At 34.8% G+C, this 19,602-nt stretch overlaps 3 protein-coding genes across 12 annotated transcripts; 1 reads left to right on the top strand and 2 right to left on the bottom strand.

The window, feature by feature from the left end:
• Nucleotides 1–9,265: 9,265 nt before the first annotated feature.
• Nucleotides 9,266–10,777, bottom strand: LOC108848617 (uncharacterized). Of its 10 annotated transcripts, XR_008944286.1 has the most exons (6): nucleotides 10,402–10,776; nucleotides 10,248–10,306; nucleotides 10,037–10,122; nucleotides 9,870–9,965; nucleotides 9,507–9,547; nucleotides 9,266–9,412 (listed from the first exon to the last, which is right to left on the bottom strand). XR_008944286.1 is itself a non-coding variant. In XM_018622023.2 (5 exons), the coding sequence occupies exons 1-4, from the start codon at nucleotides 10,577–10,579 to the stop codon at nucleotides 9,873–9,875; spliced, it is 393 nt and encodes a 130-aa protein (XP_018477525.1). In that variant the 5' UTR covers nucleotides 10,580–10,777; the 3' UTR covers nucleotides 9,266–9,770; nucleotides 9,870–9,872. The 10 variants fall into 10 exon arrangements, 3 of the variants coding, with proteins under 3 accessions (XP_018477525.1, XP_018477526.1, XP_018477527.1); XR_001949067.2 differs by having other exon boundaries at nucleotides 9,507–9,965; nucleotides 10,271–10,306; nucleotides 10,402–10,775; XM_018622023.2 differs by having other exon boundaries at nucleotides 9,266–9,770; nucleotides 10,271–10,306; nucleotides 10,402–10,777.
• Nucleotides 10,778–11,200: 423 nt separating this feature from the next.
• Nucleotides 11,201–14,217, top strand: LOC108855074 (G-type lectin S-receptor-like serine/threonine-protein kinase SD3-1). The gene is made up of 2 exons (XM_018628780.2): nucleotides 11,201–11,484; nucleotides 11,729–14,217. The coding sequence occupies exon 2, from the start codon at nucleotides 11,812–11,814 to the stop codon at nucleotides 14,110–14,112; it is 2,301 nt and encodes a 766-aa protein (XP_018484282.2). The 5' UTR covers nucleotides 11,201–11,484; nucleotides 11,729–11,811; the 3' UTR covers nucleotides 14,113–14,217.
• Nucleotides 14,218–15,438: 1,221 nt separating this feature from the next.
• Nucleotides 15,439–16,545, bottom strand: LOC108854034 (dihomomethionine N-hydroxylase-like). The gene is made up of 2 exons (XM_057008306.1): nucleotides 16,458–16,545; nucleotides 15,439–15,812 (listed from the first exon to the last, which is right to left on the bottom strand). The coding sequence occupies exons 1-2, from the start codon at nucleotides 16,543–16,545 to the stop codon at nucleotides 15,439–15,441; spliced, it is 462 nt and encodes a 153-aa protein (XP_056864286.1).
• Between the last annotated feature and the right edge of the window lie 3,057 nt (nucleotides 16,546–19,602).

Below are 19,602 nucleotides of genomic sequence, written 5' to 3'. Positions count from 1 at the left end.
TTTACATCCAATTAAAATAAGAAAATATTAAGAAAACACATCATTTTCGACATAATATTATTTATATTAAATTTCGCTATCCATTAGAATAAAGCTATTAAAATATTTTTATGTGACAAAATGCGGTTTTTATTCTAACCCCTATCCGTCTTACGCATTTTTAATCAGGTCGGCCAATAATAAGGACCCACGTCATAACTGAATAGAAGAATTTGAGGATAGAACTGTCATTTGAGATTCTAAAAGCTGAGTTGGCAGAGATTGATTGGCTGACATCAGGAGTGGACACGTATGTAACCTCCTAAGCTTTTTGTCCCTTGGGGTCAAATTATGCAGTAATTAGATTTAATGCAATTTCCTAATATAAAGAGGTAGCACTTGTTGTTAAAAAAAAAAAAGAGGTAGCACTCCAGTGTGTCAAGCTACATCGTATTAAAGTTTGTTCTAGTACGTGGCAACACGCATGTGGTTTAATGAAATCTCTAGACGCACCAGATAATCCTAACACTGTAATAAGTCAATTACACCCCTTTGATCTTTGTTTGGGCCAACACGTGGAGTAAAACCATTGAGCAGTGAGCACAATACGACACGGACGCGAGCTTTTGCGGTGAAGCAGGTGGTACGGACGGCGAGTGGGGATGGAGAAAGAAAACTGGAGGAACCGGTTGCCCGTGGCGGCGTAATTGAAAGGATTATTAAACGATTTTAAGAAGGGTAACTGGCGTCCACTAAGCGTACGGGTAATGGACTCGACACATTTTTATTTAATTCCAGTTAATTGTAAGAGTCAATCATAATCCAAGGTTATGACTGATTAGTCATTTTAGAAAAAAAATTTCCTCTAAATTTTAATTTATTCCATATTTCACTAAAAGATTACCAATCAGAATGGAGCTATTCTTTCATCTGATCTTTACTCAGAACAATACTGAGGAAGAGAGAAATTCACATTCCCTTTTACTTATAGATTTTACTAGAATAATATCGTTTACTCAACATTTATTTTTTCCCCTTCATTTTTTTCACCATTTTTTTGGTTCAACTCCACTTTACTATATATCTCTCAGTCAAAGTCCAAGAAACAATAAAAGTAATTCTTAAATATTCTTTTCATTTTTAGAATAAAATTTACCTAATGAATGTCAGTTTTTTATTTTATTAGTTTTTTACATTTCTTTATCTATTTTTCTTCGGTTAAACTATAGGAAAACAATGAATGCTATAAATTTATAATTAACTAAAAGCAAAACAAAATATTAAATTTTTAATATCTATAAAAGAACCTTAAATGACATTTAATTTGAAATGGAGAAAATACTTTTATGAGTAAAGGCAATTAAGAGAACTGCACTTGGATTTCCATTAACCTAAAAGGTAAGAGAGGGAACTAGAGTTATATTGCATTATATGGTAATATTTCCTACTATAACCAAAAACATTTTTAGTTCCACCGTTCTTAAAACTAGTTATTAATTAGTCTTTTGTCCAAAAAAAAGTTATTAATTAGTCTCTATCTGTCGTTTTATTGCTACAGATTTCATCAATCTGGGAAAAAAATATCGCTAAACTGTTTGAAATTTTGTAGTTTCGAAGATCAGATACAATTCTAAGAACCCCTAATAGTTGTATTTCTCACCATTAAAATATTATAAATTAACAAAAAATAAACTCTGTATCTCCTTATAGACTTTAATGTAACAGGTACAAAGTCAGATAATAGCAACATGTAAGATTGAATATGGATAGTTCCAATATCAAATCTTACTATCCAAAATACATAAATGAAAATAAAAATGAAATATTGCATATATAAATTCGTAATGTTGATAAAATTGATGTGCATGCTAATTTGATTATTAGTTGTGATTTAATAAAAAGTCTACTTTATTCTGATCTGTCTATTGCCTAACTAAAAATAAAAACAATAATGGTTAATAATACATAATTATTGTTCGAGTATTGACCTCCTCCTCCCATGGGAGGAAAACACTAACTCTCCCAACTAATCATTCTCAGTGATGGTAATTCGTCACCAATACTCAATGGTGCTGCACCCACCAATGTACTCATCCAATTGTAAAAATAAGAAAAGCACTATTCTCATGCACGATATAACTTTTAGATCATGTGAATAAAAAAACAATATAGAACATGTCCAACATCAAACTAAGACCAATCATCACATTCATAAGGTTGTTAATTAATCCTAGAAAAGAAATGTTAAATTCTCATCAGCAATGTGAAAATTTTAAGACTACCAATTGATAAATGTAAAAATAACCAATGACACGTGTGTTGAAGACAAAGGCGTGCGAGAGTAGTAGCAATAATGGAAGGGGCCCGAGTGACCAAACTTGTGAGTGTGTTTGCTTTGTGGTGTTTTGTCTGCGTCTCTCCCTCTCTTTTATTTGCTTTCCACGTGAATACTCACCATACTCTAATCTCTTGTTGCATCCACAGGGCGCAACTTATTCCAGCTCTCTAATATCATACATGCATTAATTATATATCTTTGGTTAGTATCTCTAACATTTGCAATGCAGTGAAACTCGAGCTGTTGGTTTGTATTTTCATATAATCATATTTCGTGTTATAGACTTATGGTGATAGGGCACACAATTACATATTTAATGATTAAGAGAGAACTTGCTACGATGTCTAATTTTTCTTTTTGATGTCTAAAATATTCTATATACAACAACGCGTTTTCTTAATAGCCGAGAAGAGTAGGAGGTGACATCTCCATCAATATGTTTATGACAAAGGTACATCGTCGGCAGTGTACTATATGAACTCCAAACAGAAAAAATATCGTAGGGCAGGGCATACATAATGGCATATGTTTTGTTACATTGTAAGCCTATAAGTTTAACTAAAGGGCATGTCGGTGATATACAAGATAACGTTTAGATAATATTGAAATGTGAAGACAATGCATAGATAAGATTGTGAATAGTTCATTTCGTCGTCAGCTAGGTCTGAGATGAAGCATCATAAATAGTTCAACCAAATTAGTACTGACATAACTCAATCGAGATATACAGTCAAAGTTATGTATTGTATATAAATCTATATCCTTCATTTCAGTAAGTTCACATTTATACATGTGCCAAGAGACAAACTTCAAGAGAAGGGCATATGGCTACCGAACAGAGACATGTTTTGTTTTCGGTAAGGTTCGGTGATGTTTAGTCCGGACACTAAATTAGAAGGGACAACATATTCTCCTTTCGTTAAAATCATAAATATATACCCTCATCACATTTTTATTTATGTGTTAGGAATGAGATAAAGTCTTGTTTGCAAGTATATGAATATCGTTTTAACCAAACAAAAAAACAAGAGTATATCACTTTCTGAAAATACTAATTTCGAATGTGTATATATGGTTTTGTGTGTTGTACAAACTTGTAAAACAGAGAAGAAGAGAAATAACAAAAAGTTGACTTATAAGTATGATATATTTTAAAGTTATGTCTAACATGGTACACGTAAAGATAGATAGAGAGCTACAAGTCAAATGATATGAACAAGAGAAAGCAACCGAACCTAAAAACATGGTCCATTATCGGACATATGGGATGTTACGAACCGTAGATGCATCTTTTTCTTCCTGATATCTATGTTTGTGGCTCTGCTTTATTCTTATTTTAAACATTTTCCTTTTTATTTCTAGAAATTTCGGGTCCAGCTACTTGCTACTTGGAACCTTTAGTTTCAACTTTCGAATAAGAAAATGTAAGATGGGACTTTAGACGATGGATAATATATTTTCCACAAGTTATTTACGAAAAGAAAACAAGTGTGACACATTATTGTGCGAGGTTTTCTATGAGCGGAGCGAACAAAGAACCCAATTGTCAAGCCCAATGATTTATCCAATAGGTGAAAACAAATGAGGCCATATAGATTACGTAAAATGCCCAATTTACTGGCCATTGTTGTCGATGTATCAATCAAAATAGGATTCCAAATTATCTTAGGGGACCCAAGAAAGCTAAGGTTGTAGACTTGTAGTCTTCTTCTAGTACTGTTATATATGTCAAAATTACCGACTTATCACCAACGATTCCTTTTTTTCTTATTTCAAGTAATATCATCAACCTCTAAGATTATTGTGCGATGTTTGACAATTCATTTAGAGGCGATTACTAATAAATCTACCATCATCAGTAAGGGTGTCATTGGTTATACAAGAGAGGGAAAAGGTAAAAGAAAAAGTGAAAATAAGGGAAAAAGTGACAAATAAACGAAAGAAAAATGATATAACTCTAGTAAATATTTTTCCAGTTCATGTAAATTGAGAGAAGATTTACTTTATATGTTCTCATTTTAGTAAGTGGGCAGAAATGATTTTTTGACATTTATTATTCTATTGGTTGAAATGAAAATAACTTTTTAAATATTTTACTGTATAATATATGTTCATTTTAAAAAATATTTTTAATCCTTTCATTTTACTCTAATTGTGCTATACAGTCAGATTCTGAATATACTTTAAATATGAAGTCTAACCGGATTGCATTCTTCTAGTAAGCTAGTAATGTCTCAATTTCAACAAATAAATCAGAGATTTTCTAATATATTATACATTTTTCAAAGAAAAAATAAAGTACATGTTGGAAAAAAAATACAGTACCCTGACTCTACAAAACCTAGTTTAAGATCATCTCTAATAATATATTATGGAGAAATATTAAAAAACAAAGGAAATTTTCTCCAATGAGATATCATTTTAAAGAAAATAATTAATTATACATTTATTATTTTATTGGTTGAAATAAAAGTAAACTAACAAAAAATATTTTTAATCCTTTTTGTTTTACTCTAATCGTGTTATACATTCAGATTCTAAATATATTTTTAAATATGAAGTCTAACTGGATTGCATTATTCCAGTAAACTAATGATATCTCAATTTCAACGAAGAAATCAGAAATTTTCTTATATATTATACATTTTTCAAAGAGAAAATACAGTATCCGTTGATAAAAAAATATAGTATCCTGACTGTACAAAACCTGGTTTAAGATCTCAAATGATGCATCATTTTGAAAAAAACATTAAAAATGAGAGAAGATTTTCTTCAAAAATGTATCATTTTGAGAGAAAAATAAGTTTGTTAATAAAGTTCTCTAAGGAAACACTATTTACAAACTTATTTTTCCCCCATAAACGATGCACTATTAGAGAAGGTTTTCATTTATTTTTGATGTCTTTTCATTTTCTGTTCTGTTTTTTATTTATAAATTAATTTTTAAACTTTTATATAACTTTTTATATTAAAACTTAATATTTGTTTATACTTTTTAAAAATTTATTAATGCTTTCAGAATATAATTATAAGTTTATATAAACCCTTGTATTTTAAAAAACTTATGCAAATAATTAACATTTAACTAAAATAAAATCATACTTTGGTGAAGTTTGTAAATTTATAAATAGTCATAATTATTTTCGAATTAATAATAAGTAGTAATAACATAATATATTTGAAATTAGTTTTTTGAAAAAAAAATGAAGGGAACCAATGGAAAAAACACAAACTTATTTTGAGTTTACATCAAGAAAAAAATGATGTAAACTATAGGAGATGTCGTAATGGTGAACTATTTTCATTTTTTTCAAGTTTTAATCGTGAATTTATATATTTTTATATGGTTTATTTTCTTTACTATCAAATATATAATTGGATTAAAATATGTGTACTTTTTGAAAAGTTGTACGATTTATTGTTTTTTTTTTAAAAAGTAATGCAAATTATAGCTATTAGATAAATTACAAGAAAAAGGAAGCAATTAGGCCAACTGCTCCATGCTAAAATGGAGATGAATGATGAGTTTAGTGGACCCTGTGAATCTGCAACTATATGACAGACCCATATCCGCTCCATCTGAAATATCTAATTGTTCCATCTCTATATGTTATTTCTCTGGTTCGGCGTAATTATTGCTTCGACTTTGATGATCATCAATTTTCATTTTGTGAACATATTATTATTATATGGTACTATGCTAGTATACTTAAAGAAAAATATACTAATGTAAGAAGATTACTTTTCCTTTTATTTAAGACTCATGGTATGTATGTAATCTGCATGCAACGCATGAAGACTTCATGACAAAGTGATTTTCATTGATTCTCTAGTAAAAAAGTGATAGAAAGGTTTCTTTTTGAAACTTAAAGAAATGGAGAAATCTAAAAGCTTAACAAGGAATCTCAAAAAATCTTAAGAAAATGTTCAAAAAAAAAACAAGGAATCTCTCGTGTTCCACTCGTTCATTTTTTTTTGTAATATATACACCCAAATGGAAGTATAAAGAAAAATGATTTTTTAGTATATTGGTACTACGTACTAACACGTAATTGTTTGCTCCATTAAAATAATTTTACATACTTTGACGTAGGTTATGTGAAAAAAAGAGGTAATGCTGTAAATTAGTTATTAATGTAATGTAATATATTAGTGTGTTTTGAAGTTGGATACGGTGAAATATTGCTTTGAAAAGTTGAAAAGATAAAAAGAGAGTTGAAAAGATAAAGCAAAGCGAAGTTTAGACACACGTGCTAGACTGCTAGTGCGCGACATTCTTCAACCGAGGCAAATTAACTCGTCAAACCCTGCCTGTCCAAAGCTGACCCTCTAACTATTTAAGCTACTTGTTTAATGAGAAAATAATCAAAGGATTTGCCGACAAATAAAAAAAGAAAACACGCATTAATGAGAAAACTCACATATATTGTGATTATTACATCAATGGACTGGGATCTTAATGTCAATCACAAAACAAATTCATCTAGATAAAGTATCGAAAGAATGCCTCTAGTCAAGTAGTTAACGACTATAATTACGTTTTTTTTACTGGAACTCAAGTCGGATTCACCTTATAATAATTAGAGGCTTAACTATAAATGTGACATTTTTTATTTAAATAAACTAGGGGTGCCCCGCCCTACGGGCGGGATTTTATTTGAAAATATATTTAAAATTTTATAAAACATTTTAAAAATATTCTAAAAATTAAATGACTATAAAATAAACAAATAAGAAATGTAGAACATACTGATTTTTAATAGAGATTTTCTGTCTGAGTTTAAAAGTGAGGTAACATTCAATATCTTCTATTTTATAGAGAATACAAAATTAGCAAAGAAAAATTCAGGAAAAAGTAATGATTTCTATTTCTTTTTATTGCTGTTTTTCATTTTAATTTCTATTTCTTTTTATTGCTGTTTTTCATTTTAACATAATAATTCAATAGAATTAGTTAAATTTTATAAAACTGAATTTTAGAAATTTTTAGTAAGAATATTTGATATACTTTGTGTGTTGAATCCATATGATAAAATACAAAATATTATAAGTAATTCAATAAAATAACATAAAATACTGAAATGTAAAATAAAATTAGAAATTGAAAAGCATTTTATAGTAAACTAAAAAAATTGCTTTGTTTCTGATTATAAAATTTATATAGCTTTTTAATTTATAATTTAATGAAACTATATATTTACATGAATTTTTTTGAAATGTTATTTTATTACTTATGAATTTTTATTATATTTTTGACACATATCGAACTTAGAACCATGTAATTTATTAATTTATCATGTTTCTCGTATCGATTGAAATAGTATGCTAACTATTTATATTTTCATTAATTTTCGTTGACATTTTTAATATCCACATTATCGGTTGAATTGTTTGTGACCAAACATTATCGGCGAAGTTAATAACTTGATTGACGGTACCATCGAATTTGTTTAAGAAAAACACCTATCAAACTGAACCGACGTTATAATCGAGTCTGAATCAATACCAAATTGGTTTGGGTTAAGCTGGTTCGATTTGGGCATTGATATCAAAGTTATGTGTGTGAATGAGACTCTGTTACATGGATGAGCCCATCGGTTGTATGCTTTACGATTATTGTAGTAAATAAGAGCTTTGACATTCAGTGATCGGAGTCGGAGAAGATGAAAACCGTCGTGGTTATGAAGGACGAAGCAAGAAGGTGAAGCGACGATTCAGATGCGACGCATAGGGTTGGTCCTTATCGAGCTGACCGGCTGGGAACCTTTAGCGAAACATAGGACCTAACCAAATTATTAAATCCGCAACAATAGATTCTCAAATAGTTTGTCATGAGATTGCAATACTTTTTCTGTAAATCCACAAAAACAAAATTATTTAATATTTCAGTATTTTTAATTTTATAAATCATTTAAAACATATATTTAAAATTTTAAGATTATATTGTAAATTTGATTACAATTTGTTGGTTTGAGTTGAAAGAAGCACTAACAGATTTTTAGTGAATATTAAATAATTAAATAAAACAAATTAAGGAAAATATAATGATTTATATATTTATTCTTTTGATTTTTAGTTCACTTTGATATTAATATATGTTTGTTTCACTTTTTATCAGATTTTCAATTTACATTAAATTTTATTTAATTTTTAGGATTTTATTATTTATATTCTGTAAATTATTTTAGTATTTATTGAACTTTGTCTTATAACAAAATTACTTGTTGGAAATTTTGTTCATGCTATTTGAAATTTTTTTTTTACATTTTAATAGTTTAATAAATTAATAAAATATTAGATTTGTAGTCCTTACATACATGTCAATACAGATTGTATTGAATGGTTTGCCACAAACTTCACCAACGATGTCTAAAAGAAATAACGGTTACAAAAATAGACTACAGATTTGGTAGTATAGGTTAAAGTTAGGGTAAAACTTAAATCGTATGTAAATTAGAGTAGAAAATACAGATCGGAAAACTCCACTATTGCGATAGGCATAGCCATGGGTTATTTATATTTACGAAACCTGAACTTCTATGTTGGGATGCTGGAAATAGTCTCCATTACCTTCACAAAATGGGTATGTTAACAGCGAAATTGATAAACTCGTGGAATAATCCTTCCTTAATGAGGTGCTTGAAAGTGATGATGTGCTTGAAAGTGTTTAGTTTGTGGACTGCGATAGATCCATAGATCAGGGTAGTCTGCTCATGTAAAATGTGACGGAAGAGCTGTCAAATTAGAGAGGGTTTGAGTAAATGTACAGTCGATAAAATGTTGGAAGGTTGAGTATGATAACCTCTGGTCGAGTAAAACCAGAAAGATTAAAGAGTATCATACTATCCTAAAGAGTTATATTTTATTAGTTGTCAAATTTGAATAAAAGATTAAATATGAAGAGAGAAAAAATGGTTTAGTAGATTAGATTTTTGTTGGCAAAAATAATATAAAATGTTAACTAAAACAAATAAAATTATTATTTTACAGTTTAAAAAATATCAAAAGATGTACATCCGAACATAGTGACAAAATCAGAACACAAACAAAACCATGGGACTGAAGTTTTTACATTTAAGTATAGATAGGCAACAACTGCATACGGGAGAGACCAAGGTAAGAAACAAAATCAAAATTTCATAAATATACTAAACAACCATCTCTAGAAGATCTTATGGTTTGGCCTTACTTTTGTCCTTGCAGTGAAACTTCTTCGAGCATCTACAGTTTCTGTAGAAGAAAGAAAACATTTCAACTATCTTGAAAAAAGGATTAAAAAGCATTTACGCATCAATGATCTATTTGCTTTACTCCCTCGTAAAAAGCATTGGCTGTCTCAACAAATAGCTGGAGATTCATTAATAACTCAGTGAATTATAATGTTTGTGTTCAAAGTCAAGCAGCACCCATTCGGAAACATCCTTTAGGCCAATCATATTTAGTTCTCTGCAGACTTTAGTATCAGAAAGATATTAACCTCGGAATCTTATGGATGAGATTTAACAAATGTGTCCATTTAAGTGGAGGTGGAAGGAAGAAGTTTAGAATGTACCGCTCATTTATCTACTAATCTCAAACCAGAAGCAGTTTTTTTTTGTCTCAAGAACCCTTTATGAACATAATCTCCATCCTTGCGCATCCATTCAACCTTGAGATTCAACATATCACTAACCATCATCAAAACAAAACCAAAACAAAGATACATACAAACAAACAAACCTTCAAAGAGAGATCAACTTCTTCAAATATCATCTCAGCAAGAGGAATTCCAGCAACAATCCCATCTTCCTTGGCCAAGCTTCTACCTGCATATCAAACGATGTTGTGGCCATACACGTTACATCTCCTACATTCAAAATCAAATCCAGGAGCTCAAATTTCACAAATACATGGACACCATCAAATAAAAATCGAAACTTTATGATATTACCCAAAGAAGTGATGAGAGAGAACCTTTGTCACCAGAAAAAAATACATTAGCTTTAGCACCTGCCGGTAATTATTAAAATAAGAACCAAGCTTGATCTGAACATGTGTATGAATAAAAGATATTTACCATCACAGTAAGGGAAACACAATCATACCTGGACAATCAGTATTCGTGTTGGCCAGTACAATCAGTTGTTCATAATTCCAGAATCTGAAACTCTCCATCGGTTTCGGTTGAAGCTGGAAAATTGCCATGATGAGGGAACTTGTTTGAGAAACAACGCAAGCAATATTAAAGTGGACGATTTGAAGGGGCATCTTAGGTGCCTTCATATACTCGACTCCACCGCCTTGGGAAACAAAAATCTAGCATTCAATCTAGATCGTGGGTGATCTATTTATGAGGGCTTAAAGACGATCGGTTACTGGCATCGCACGACGAAAGAGACGAAAGATCGGCTGCGCAACGGAAGTCGCCCTAGAGAAGCGAAGCAACACTCACGCTAACTAATACAAAACGCCGCGTTTCAACACGAAGATGTTGATTACACCACGATATGGGCTTCAAAATGGGACGGCCCAAACTCGGAATAAATTAAACGATGCGTTTAAATAATTGGACACGTGTCAACACCTACTTACCCTATTTTTTGAGGTGGCAAGAGGAGAAGAGAGACACCTTTTCTTTATATAGATAGATGTCAAAAAAATCCAAACAACTTATCTACAGTACTATCAAATCATTAGTATAACTGTTGATTTCGGTAAACTGTAATTATGAGTTTTTAAAAACTTTAGAATTATTGATGCTTTTTTATCATCATCATCATCATCATCATCATCATCATCGTCTAAAACTGTAGTTAGACGTTCAAATCGTAGTTAAATCCTCATTTATCTTCTTCCTGTAATAACACTCTTTTGTTTTCATTCTTTTAAAAAGACAACTCGAAAACAGACCAAGCCAAACTTCAATTAAAGCCTTCTTTACAAAATGTTTTCCCCTTTACCATCAATCAAAGCCACTTCCTCTTTCACACTATAGCAAAACCTTTTTTTATCAGATTCACCACTTTGTAAATCTAAAGCTAAAACCGCTTTAGATATTCTCTCAAAGTATCCTCACAACCACTTGCTATCTTCTTCTTCTTCTTCTTCAACATTTCAATTTAGCTTCAGTCCTCAGGAAAAGACGTCTCTTTCAATCTCTGTTTACTTTCTCCATCGACCTGCTACTGGTTAGTGCCTCTTCTCTGTCTTCCTCTTAACATATCCTCACACCTTCATTCTTTTGGTTGGGTCCCATTTTCAAAAAAAAGCTTAAAAGTCTCTGTTTTTAATGGTCAAATCTTTATTGCTCTCTGGTCAAGTTTTTGATACTAAAATGTGATTTTGAAAAACTTGTTGTGGGTCCAAAGGTGAGACCTTTAATTAGCTGCCAAACATTTTGAAAGATTGAGATTTTTTTTTCTCTCTTCTCAGGAAATTTGAAAAACAGAGAGGTTTTGGATTTTGGAACGAGATGTTGAGATTAAAACAGAGTCTCTGAATCAGACACAACAAAGATGCTTCTTCTTCTGCGACCTCTGTTCCTGTCTCTCTCTCTCTGCCTCCTCCGGTTCGCGGTTTCGGAGATTCAGCTCGGTTCTAGGCTCGTGGTTGGTGAAAACGCCTCGTGGGTATCTAAAAATGGAGACTTTGCGTTAGGGTTCTTTAACCCTCCTGATCTGCCTAACCGGTTTAGCATCGGTATCCGGTTTAACTCTGCATCGATCCCTTCTGATGATGGGAGGAGACAAGTGGTTTGGGTTGCTGGAGCAGGTGTTTCTGTCTCAGACAACACCTCTTACTTTGAGCTGACTCCTGATGGGGACTTGGTTCTGTTTGATTCTTCTTTGGGTGTACCGGTTTGGACCAGCAAGACCAACCGGTTCTCTGTTTCCTCTGCTTTGTTACGTGATGATGGTAACCTCGTGTTGTTGAGAGGTGGTGAGGAGGAGGAGATTGTTTGGGAGAGCTTTGATACACCTGCTGATACTCTGCTTCCGAACCAAAAGCTCAAGGCTTTTGAGATGCTTAGAGCTGCTAGCGAGAGTTCTAGGTCTAGCTATTACAGCCTTCACATGGAAGGTTCCGGGAGGTTAGAGCTTAGGTGGGAGAGTAACATCACTTTCTGGTCAAGCGGAAACGAAGCAGAAGCTGCCGTTAAGAAGAAGATTGGTGCTGTTCTTACTCCAGAGGGAGCTCTGTCTCTCGTGGAGGAACAAACTAAACCGGTTTGGTCTGTTTTTGGGGAAGATCATAACGACACTGCGACGAAGTTCCGGTTCCTCAGGCTCGACAGGGACGGTAACCTCAGGATGTACTCGTTCCACGAGGAGTCAGGAGCCTGGAGACCTGTCTGGCAAGCTGTGGAGAATCAATGCCGTGTCTTCGCCACCTGTGGATCGCAAGTTTGTTCCTTTAACGGCTCAGGCTCAGCATCATCCCCTCAGTGTACTTGTCCTTACAACACCTTCGCGTCGGTATCAAGCGCCAAGTGCTTGACTCCTTACCAGAAGCTGAGCTGCAAGTCAGGTTACAGCATGGTGAGATTCGAGAACACGGAGCTGTATGGGATTTATCCGGCTAATGACTCTGTTGTCTCTCCGGTTAGCTCTCGGAGATGCAAGGAGATGTGTTCGGATGATCCTGATTGCACTGCGGTGACTTACAAGAATCCTCAGTGTCTCGTGAAGCTGACTAGATACGTTAGTGGCTACTCTGATCCGTCTCTGAGCTCGGTGTCTTATGTTAAAACGTGTTTAGACCCATTGCCTGTTGATCCTCCTTCAAAGAAGGAAGCTGCTGTAGTAACGGAGAAGTCTCGCAGCGTCTGTCTTCCTTGTCTTATCAGCGCAAGTTCGGCTACGTTTGTTCTGTTTCTCGCTTTCCAGGTTGGTGTGCTTGTGTACATGTACAGGAGGAAGAAGAAGGAAGATGTGAAGAGAGCTGAACGGTTCTCTAAGGTGAGAAACAACCCCAAAGGAGTGGTTGTGTTCTCTGTTGATGAGATCAAGGAGATGACGAATGACTTCGAGGAGAACATAGGACTAGGGATGTTCAAGGGAGTTATTACGTCTGAGTCTGAGAATGAACTCGTTGCGGTTAAAGAAATGGAAGGGACGGTGACGGAGGAGAGGAAGTTTAGAAGCTCTGCGGCGAAGATAGGGACAATGCATCACAAGAACTTGGCAAAGCTTGAAGGCTATTGCTGCGAGCGAGGGAAGAGGTTTCTTGTTTATGAATACGCTAAGAACGGGTCTGTGCTTGACCACGGTGAGAGTTTCGTTTGGAGGAAGAGAGCAGAGACGTGGCTAAGCGTGGCGAAAGCTCTATACTATCTCCACTCGGAGTGCAGAGAGTTTGTTAGTCATGGGAGCTTGAGCTGTGGGAACATTCTCCTCGGTGATGAGTTTGAAGCTAAGTTGATATTATATGGATTTGGCTCGTGTGCTGCTGATAAGGACGTTGAGGATTTTGGGAAGGTGGTGTTAGCTTTGGTGACTGGTAGGTATGATGAGGAAGGAGGAGTGGTGAGTGAATGGGTGTATAGAGAGTGGAGTGAAGGGAGGGGAGAGAATGTTGTGGACGCAAGGTTAGCAGGTGAGTTTGATGTGGAGGAGGTTGAGAGGGTTTTGAGAATCTGTTTCTGGTGTGTTCAGGTTGATGAGCGGTTAAGACCATCTATGGGGGAAGTGGTTAAGGTTTTGGAAGGTACATTGTCTGTTGATCCACCGCCACCGCCTTTTGTCTGTGTAAGATCATCGTCGCCTACTAACTCATCAGGGTCTGGTCAGTCTTTGTATGAGTCTGTAAGAGAGTGACGTTAGTATTGTATATAGTCTTTTGAGGATTCTGATTTAACAAGTTGTAGTGAAGTATGATGATTCTTGTTTCTTTTTTTTCTATTAAGGTCTTAACCTTTGATCTTTGTTTCTGTTTGAGAAAAAAAAAGGAAAAGTGTCATATAGGCTTGTGGATCATGGCAAGTCTTGGGCTTGATAATTGGGCTAATATTGGGTCTCTGATTGACATCATTGCGATTCTGACATTTTTCACAAACATTTGCAACTGGGTTAACTAACTAATAAAATCCTTTAGAAGTTAGTAACAGGGCTGTGATTTTAAACAGAACCGAACTTTAAAGTTTGGTTCAGTTCGGTAGAAAAAGAAAAAAGATCGGTTTTCGGTTCAGTTTAGTTCGGTTTTTTCAAAAAAAAAAAAAAAAATCAACAGTACCAATATCAACCGAAATTCAGTACCAAACTAACCAAAATCCAAACCGAAATAACCGAACTAACCAAAATTTGAACCAAACTAACCAAAATCCAAACCAAAATAACCGAACTAACAGATTTTTTTTCTTTATTTTTTCAGTTCACATCGAAAATTTAACTAAACTTAACGAAAATTTAGTTTCAATATTTAAAACAATTAAATAATTTAGATTGAATTAAAAATTATGTTGAAATTTCGATTAGTTAGATATATACTAGTCCTCACAAGTATGAGAGCCATCATCTAGTAGTCTTGTAAAACAAAAAATAATTCCGCAATTGCAAATCACGGGTTATAAACTTTAGTTATTTGTGGAAGCACTGTAGCCTAGTGGTTAAAATTTAAAAATTTCTACACCTAGATATGAGATTCGAATCCCATAATATGTAATTTGTTGCAGATTATAAGAAATCCAAGTTTCAATTTCTGGAGAAAGCGAAAATGGAAGAAAGGTTTACAAGAGATCTTCAACATAATGCAAGTAAATGTGACCAAATCTTCATAGGACGATTCATGTGATGCAATTAGGTGTAGATCCTTATAAGATATATAGTATTATCGGTTTTCGAATCGTATATATAATCTTTTTCATCATAATTGTAATATCATAATATTATTGTTAAGAAAACTCTAGTTATTCATTATGCGTATAATGTTCACAAGATAGTGTTTAAATGTACAAGTGAAACATAAACAAAGGTAATAAGTAACTAAACCAACATATTATACAGAACTTTACGATAATTGGGGTACATAATAATCAGGGTTTTTACCAAAACACTGAGAGAACTTGGTTGGAAATTTAACCTTATTTGACTTAACTTATACATCAAATCTTTGATGATTTACCAGGGAAGTAGTCTCTCGACATTTCAGATCTGCATTTTCGGATATAAATGAGGAGCCAACTTGGGGTTCACAGATGCGACTAGAGGTTTGGCCATAAACATATTGCTCTCCGCTGGCACGAGATCTATTTGGCTTGTACCAGGAGGAAGAGTCCAATCGAACCCCTGGAGAAGCCTGGCTAGTAACATGATAGTCATAGATGCCCCAATCTTAGTTCCTGCGCAGGCACGCCGGCCAGTGCTAAATATCACGAACCTCATGTCGGGTTCCATCAGAGTTACTCCCATTGAGCCTCTAGCACGGTCATAAAGATGTCTTTCTGGCTTGAATACCTCAGGCTCATCCCATATCTTAGGGTTCCGACCAAGTCCTAGCCGGCTCACATAAATTTGGCTGCCTGTCATTGAAATTTAACACAGCAAACGTTCGGGTCATATAATTTTCTTATGTATCCTGGTAGAACACTTAACGGCTTACGCTATATGGGTGCAAGTGAACCCACTATTTAAAAAAAGAAAATTATTTTATAAAGAAAATTCTTTAAAGTTTTACAGAAACTCAGGCCTAATTTCATGAATTTATGATTGTGTCTTTCCATTTTATATGTTTATTAAAATATATCCCCATTAGTAATATATTCAAGCTTCACCATTTAGTCATATAATGTATGTAAATATAGCAGGAATATATGATTGTGTCCTTCTGTTTTTAAATTTTTATTAAAATATGTTTTCAGTAAAATATGTTCAAGCTTTGCCTCTGGTAATATGATGTATGTAAATATATCTTTTGCCATGATGTTAGAAAACTTATTTTCTATCCATGCATTCGTGACATCGACGTGAAAAATGTTTTTTTTTCTCTGCTATTGTTGTTGTTGTTGTTACCTTTGGGGACGAAATAACCAGCGAGAGTTGTGTTTTCTGTGGCTCCATGAGGAGGCATGAACGCATTAGCTGGGTGAAGTCGGAAAGATTCTCGGCTACAAGCTTTGATGTAGTTAGTTGTGGTATGTCTGATTCTTGAACAAGTCTATCTTTACCAACTACCATGTTCAGCTCATTTGTAGCCTTCTCAAGAATATCTGGATGATTCAACATTTCCGCTATCGTCCACTCCACGTTATTCATCGTATTGTCGATCGTTGCAATATTTATGTTCTACATATAGTTACACGCATAAGAGATTAATTAATTACTCACTCGGTTTCATTATAAATATCATTTTAGACTCGTACACACAAATTAAAAATTCATTTAATTTACATATTTTCTATATAAAAATATCATTACCAATATCCGTGTTCGAAATTGCTAGGCGTAAGTTGGGCAGTCGGTGTACGCCTAGTGAATTGTCAACTAATCAGAGAGAAGTGGAAGAGTAATTTTTTGTACTTTTAAGTATAAATATACGTATATAAACTAGCATATGTGAAAACCAAACAAAAATACATCATAGTCCAATGGTTTTGGGTTTCGTTTGGTGTTCGAATCTTCACAGAGGGGTCTTTTCATTATCTTTTATTAGTGTGATTTAAGAAAAAGAAAATTAAAAACTATATAAATTTGTCCCACATCAACAAACTAAGAGAACAAACTAAGAGGAGAGGTTTTGAGGTCCCCTATATATACACAGACAAAATCTTTCAGCATTTCTAACATTTTTAGTCTGAAAAAGTGAAAAACAGAACAAACCCCCGCACCGTCGCATCTGTTCATTCTCGGCGTCGCTCCGGCGCGTCGCTCACCACGAGCACCAGATCCGTTCTCGTCTCATCTCAACCTATCTAGCAAATTAACTTACTCATTCTCTCGTGCTCTTGCCATGAATCCCCCGAAACCGTTCGACGTGAACGCAATGCCTCCATCAACGCTCACCCCTGTCAATACGGTGGAGGATACGCCTCCAAACCAAACACTCAAGATGGCGTCTAACACTGCCACTCCAGATCCTCGCTGGCCATCCAAATTCCGCTGGTTAATGGGTACTCCACCGCCTGAAACGCTTCCAAGCTTGGCGAAGTTGTCTTCTCCGGAAAAGACGAGCACTGTACCCATCGCTGAAGATGATTCTCCGCCTCCTTCGTCGACTACCTCGTCAGCCAAGCAACAGTCACTGTTAACCATACCACCGTCTTCGCCTCCTCCGGCGTTGATTGATTCGAGCAATGGGTCTCTTATCGAAGCTAACTCTCTCAACGTGCCCTCGTCTTCTATGGCGCCTTCACCTCGAGTTCCAGTAGTTCCTATGAAACAGGCCGCTGAAGCCTCTCAACCTGGTGAGTCCAACATAATCGATTCGCCACCCCTACCGACGGCAGAAGGTATGGTCTCATCTCCTCCTCTCACGATAGCGGCTGAGATCCCCACGTCATCTCTACTCTTGGGAAAGGATGCTTGGTCAATACCAATCAACATAGCCTCCAAAGAAAATATGCAGTCTCCATCCGTTGATGTTCCAAAGTCTAAGGTTGATCTTTTCAATCAAGAGAATTGGCCAACATTGAAGGACTCTCAAAATGGCGCCCTTAAGAAGCGAGAAGGGTCTGTGGGCGTTAAAGGCAAATCATTCAAGGAAGCAACTCAGGTTTCCATTCCTCAGGATGAAAGAAAGGAAGATAATGTCCGGTTTCCATGGGCTGCGAAAGTGGATCCAGCTGCTCGAAATCTCTATAGAGCTGCAGAACCTCTATTCTTAGATGATGGAACACCAAAGGTAATCATTCCTAAACATGTTCTGCTTCAGGGTGTAGAGAACCAAAGAGATTATATACTTGGCCAATTCTTTAGATGTGTGCCTCCCCCTGGTGGTCTTATCCACGCTGTTCTCAACAAGATTTGGGGCAGAAAGTGTACAATCTCCATCAAGAAACTGGAAGACTCCAAATATCTATTCTATATCCCTGACGCAGACACTAGAAGATGGGTTCTTCAAAGGAGACTTTGGCATGTTGACGATTGCCTTATGTTCGTTGCACCATGGGTCCAACAAACAAGTCTTGCTATCCCTGAGATAAGAACAGTTCCGATTTGGGTAACCCTAAAGAATATTCCAAATATTCTTTATTCGATCTCAGGAATCAGTCACATTGCCTCTGGATTGGGAGCTCCTATTGCGACTCATAAGCCAAGGTTAGATCCCTTTTTCATGGGTGAAGCAAAGATACTTGTGGAAGTTGAATTGTGCAAAGCATTTCCACCTAGGATTGCTGCAAGTGATGAAACAGGTTTCATCGCGATGGTCGATGTGGAGTACGCTTGGCTACCATCTACGTGTGGTCGTTGTGGTCAGCTTGGGCATAAGGAAAAGCGTTTGGAACCAGCTAAAGTAAATGGCACTGTTATGGACAATTCTCTTGACCCTATCGATGACACAGCAACAGTGAGTGCCAATCAATCTCCAAAAAAGACTGCCTCAACAATTTCCACGAAGGAAAAAAACTTTGAAAATATAGTGTCTCCATCAAACATGGCGACTACTGCTACTCTTTCAACTCCTACAACTAATAAGGAAAACAGTGTTGTGCAGAATCCATCTATCTCCCAAACTGGCCGTATCAGAAGATCGGCATCAACAAATGACCTGGTCTTAGCTGGTTCACTCACGCACTTGCAAGAGGTAATTACTGCCCCTTGCACAAAGAAAGATATCACTTTGCCCTTATTAGCAGCTGCAAATGCTCAAACTCAGTCTTTGATTATGGGAAAAGTCCCATCACAAGTCACTTTGGAAGGCTCTGTTTCTTCTGAAAGGGAGGAAAGTATGGGTGTCTACACTCCTATCCCTCAAAACCATCAAAATTTTGCTTTAGATTCGCTGAATGCTGGTTCTTTAGGGAGAAATGATGGTAATGATGTGGAGGAAGAGACTTCTAGTTACCTAACTAGAGGAGACAGATCAATCAAACCAACTCAAAAGATTCAAGATATGGGATGGAAAAAGGTAGGTGGAAGAGGTAGAGGTCGCCGAGGCCGAGGAAACAAAAACCACTGAATATTGTCTTTCGATCTCTTGATGCTTATGATCGTATGATTCTTAACCGAATCGTTCATTAGAGTTGTTGTAACTCTCTTTCTTTTTCAAAACTTTCTAAAACTTATGAGTGAGAACTCATACTTGTAACCTTTTTTATGCATTTATTATGAAAGCCTTTTACAAAAAAAAAAAAAATCTTTCAGCATTTCTTA

The sequence above is a fragment of the Raphanus sativus genome, chromosome 4 (assembly GCF_000801105.2).
Source record: "Raphanus sativus cultivar WK10039 chromosome 4, ASM80110v3, whole genome shotgun sequence".
Lineage (NCBI taxonomy): Eukaryota > Viridiplantae > Streptophyta > Magnoliopsida > Brassicales > Brassicaceae > Raphanus > Raphanus sativus.
This window is presented reverse-complemented; position numbering and strand designations above follow the sequence as displayed.

What these genes read in the sequence shown, in the direction of transcription:
- LOC108848617 (XM_018622023.2), bottom strand. Translation starts at nt 10,579, where the DNA reads ATGAAGGCACCTAAGATGCCCCTTCAAATCGTCCACTTTAATATTGCT. An exon ending in CACGAATACTGATTGTCCAG is followed by an intron (nt 10,307 to 10,401) that starts GTATGATTGTGT and finishes AATTACCGGCAG; the next exon opens with GTGCTAAAGCTAATGTATTT. An exon ending in AAGTTGATCTCTCTTTGAAG is followed by an intron (nt 9,966 to 10,036) that starts GTTTGTTTGTTT and finishes TTGAATCTCAAG; the next exon opens with GTTGAATGGATGCGCAAGGA.
- LOC108854034 (XM_057008306.1), bottom strand. Translation starts at nt 16,545, where the DNA reads ATGAATAACGTGGAGTGGACGATAGCGGAAATGTTGAATCATCCAGAT. An exon ending in TGAGCTGAACATGGTAGTTG is followed by an intron (nt 15,813 to 16,457) that starts GTAAAGATAGAC and finishes TTTCAATGACAG; the next exon opens with GCAGCCAAATTTATGTGAGC.
- LOC108855074 (XM_018628780.2), top strand. Translation starts at nt 11,812, where the DNA reads ATGCTTCTTCTTCTGCGACCTCTGTTCCTGTCTCTCTCTCTCTGCCTC.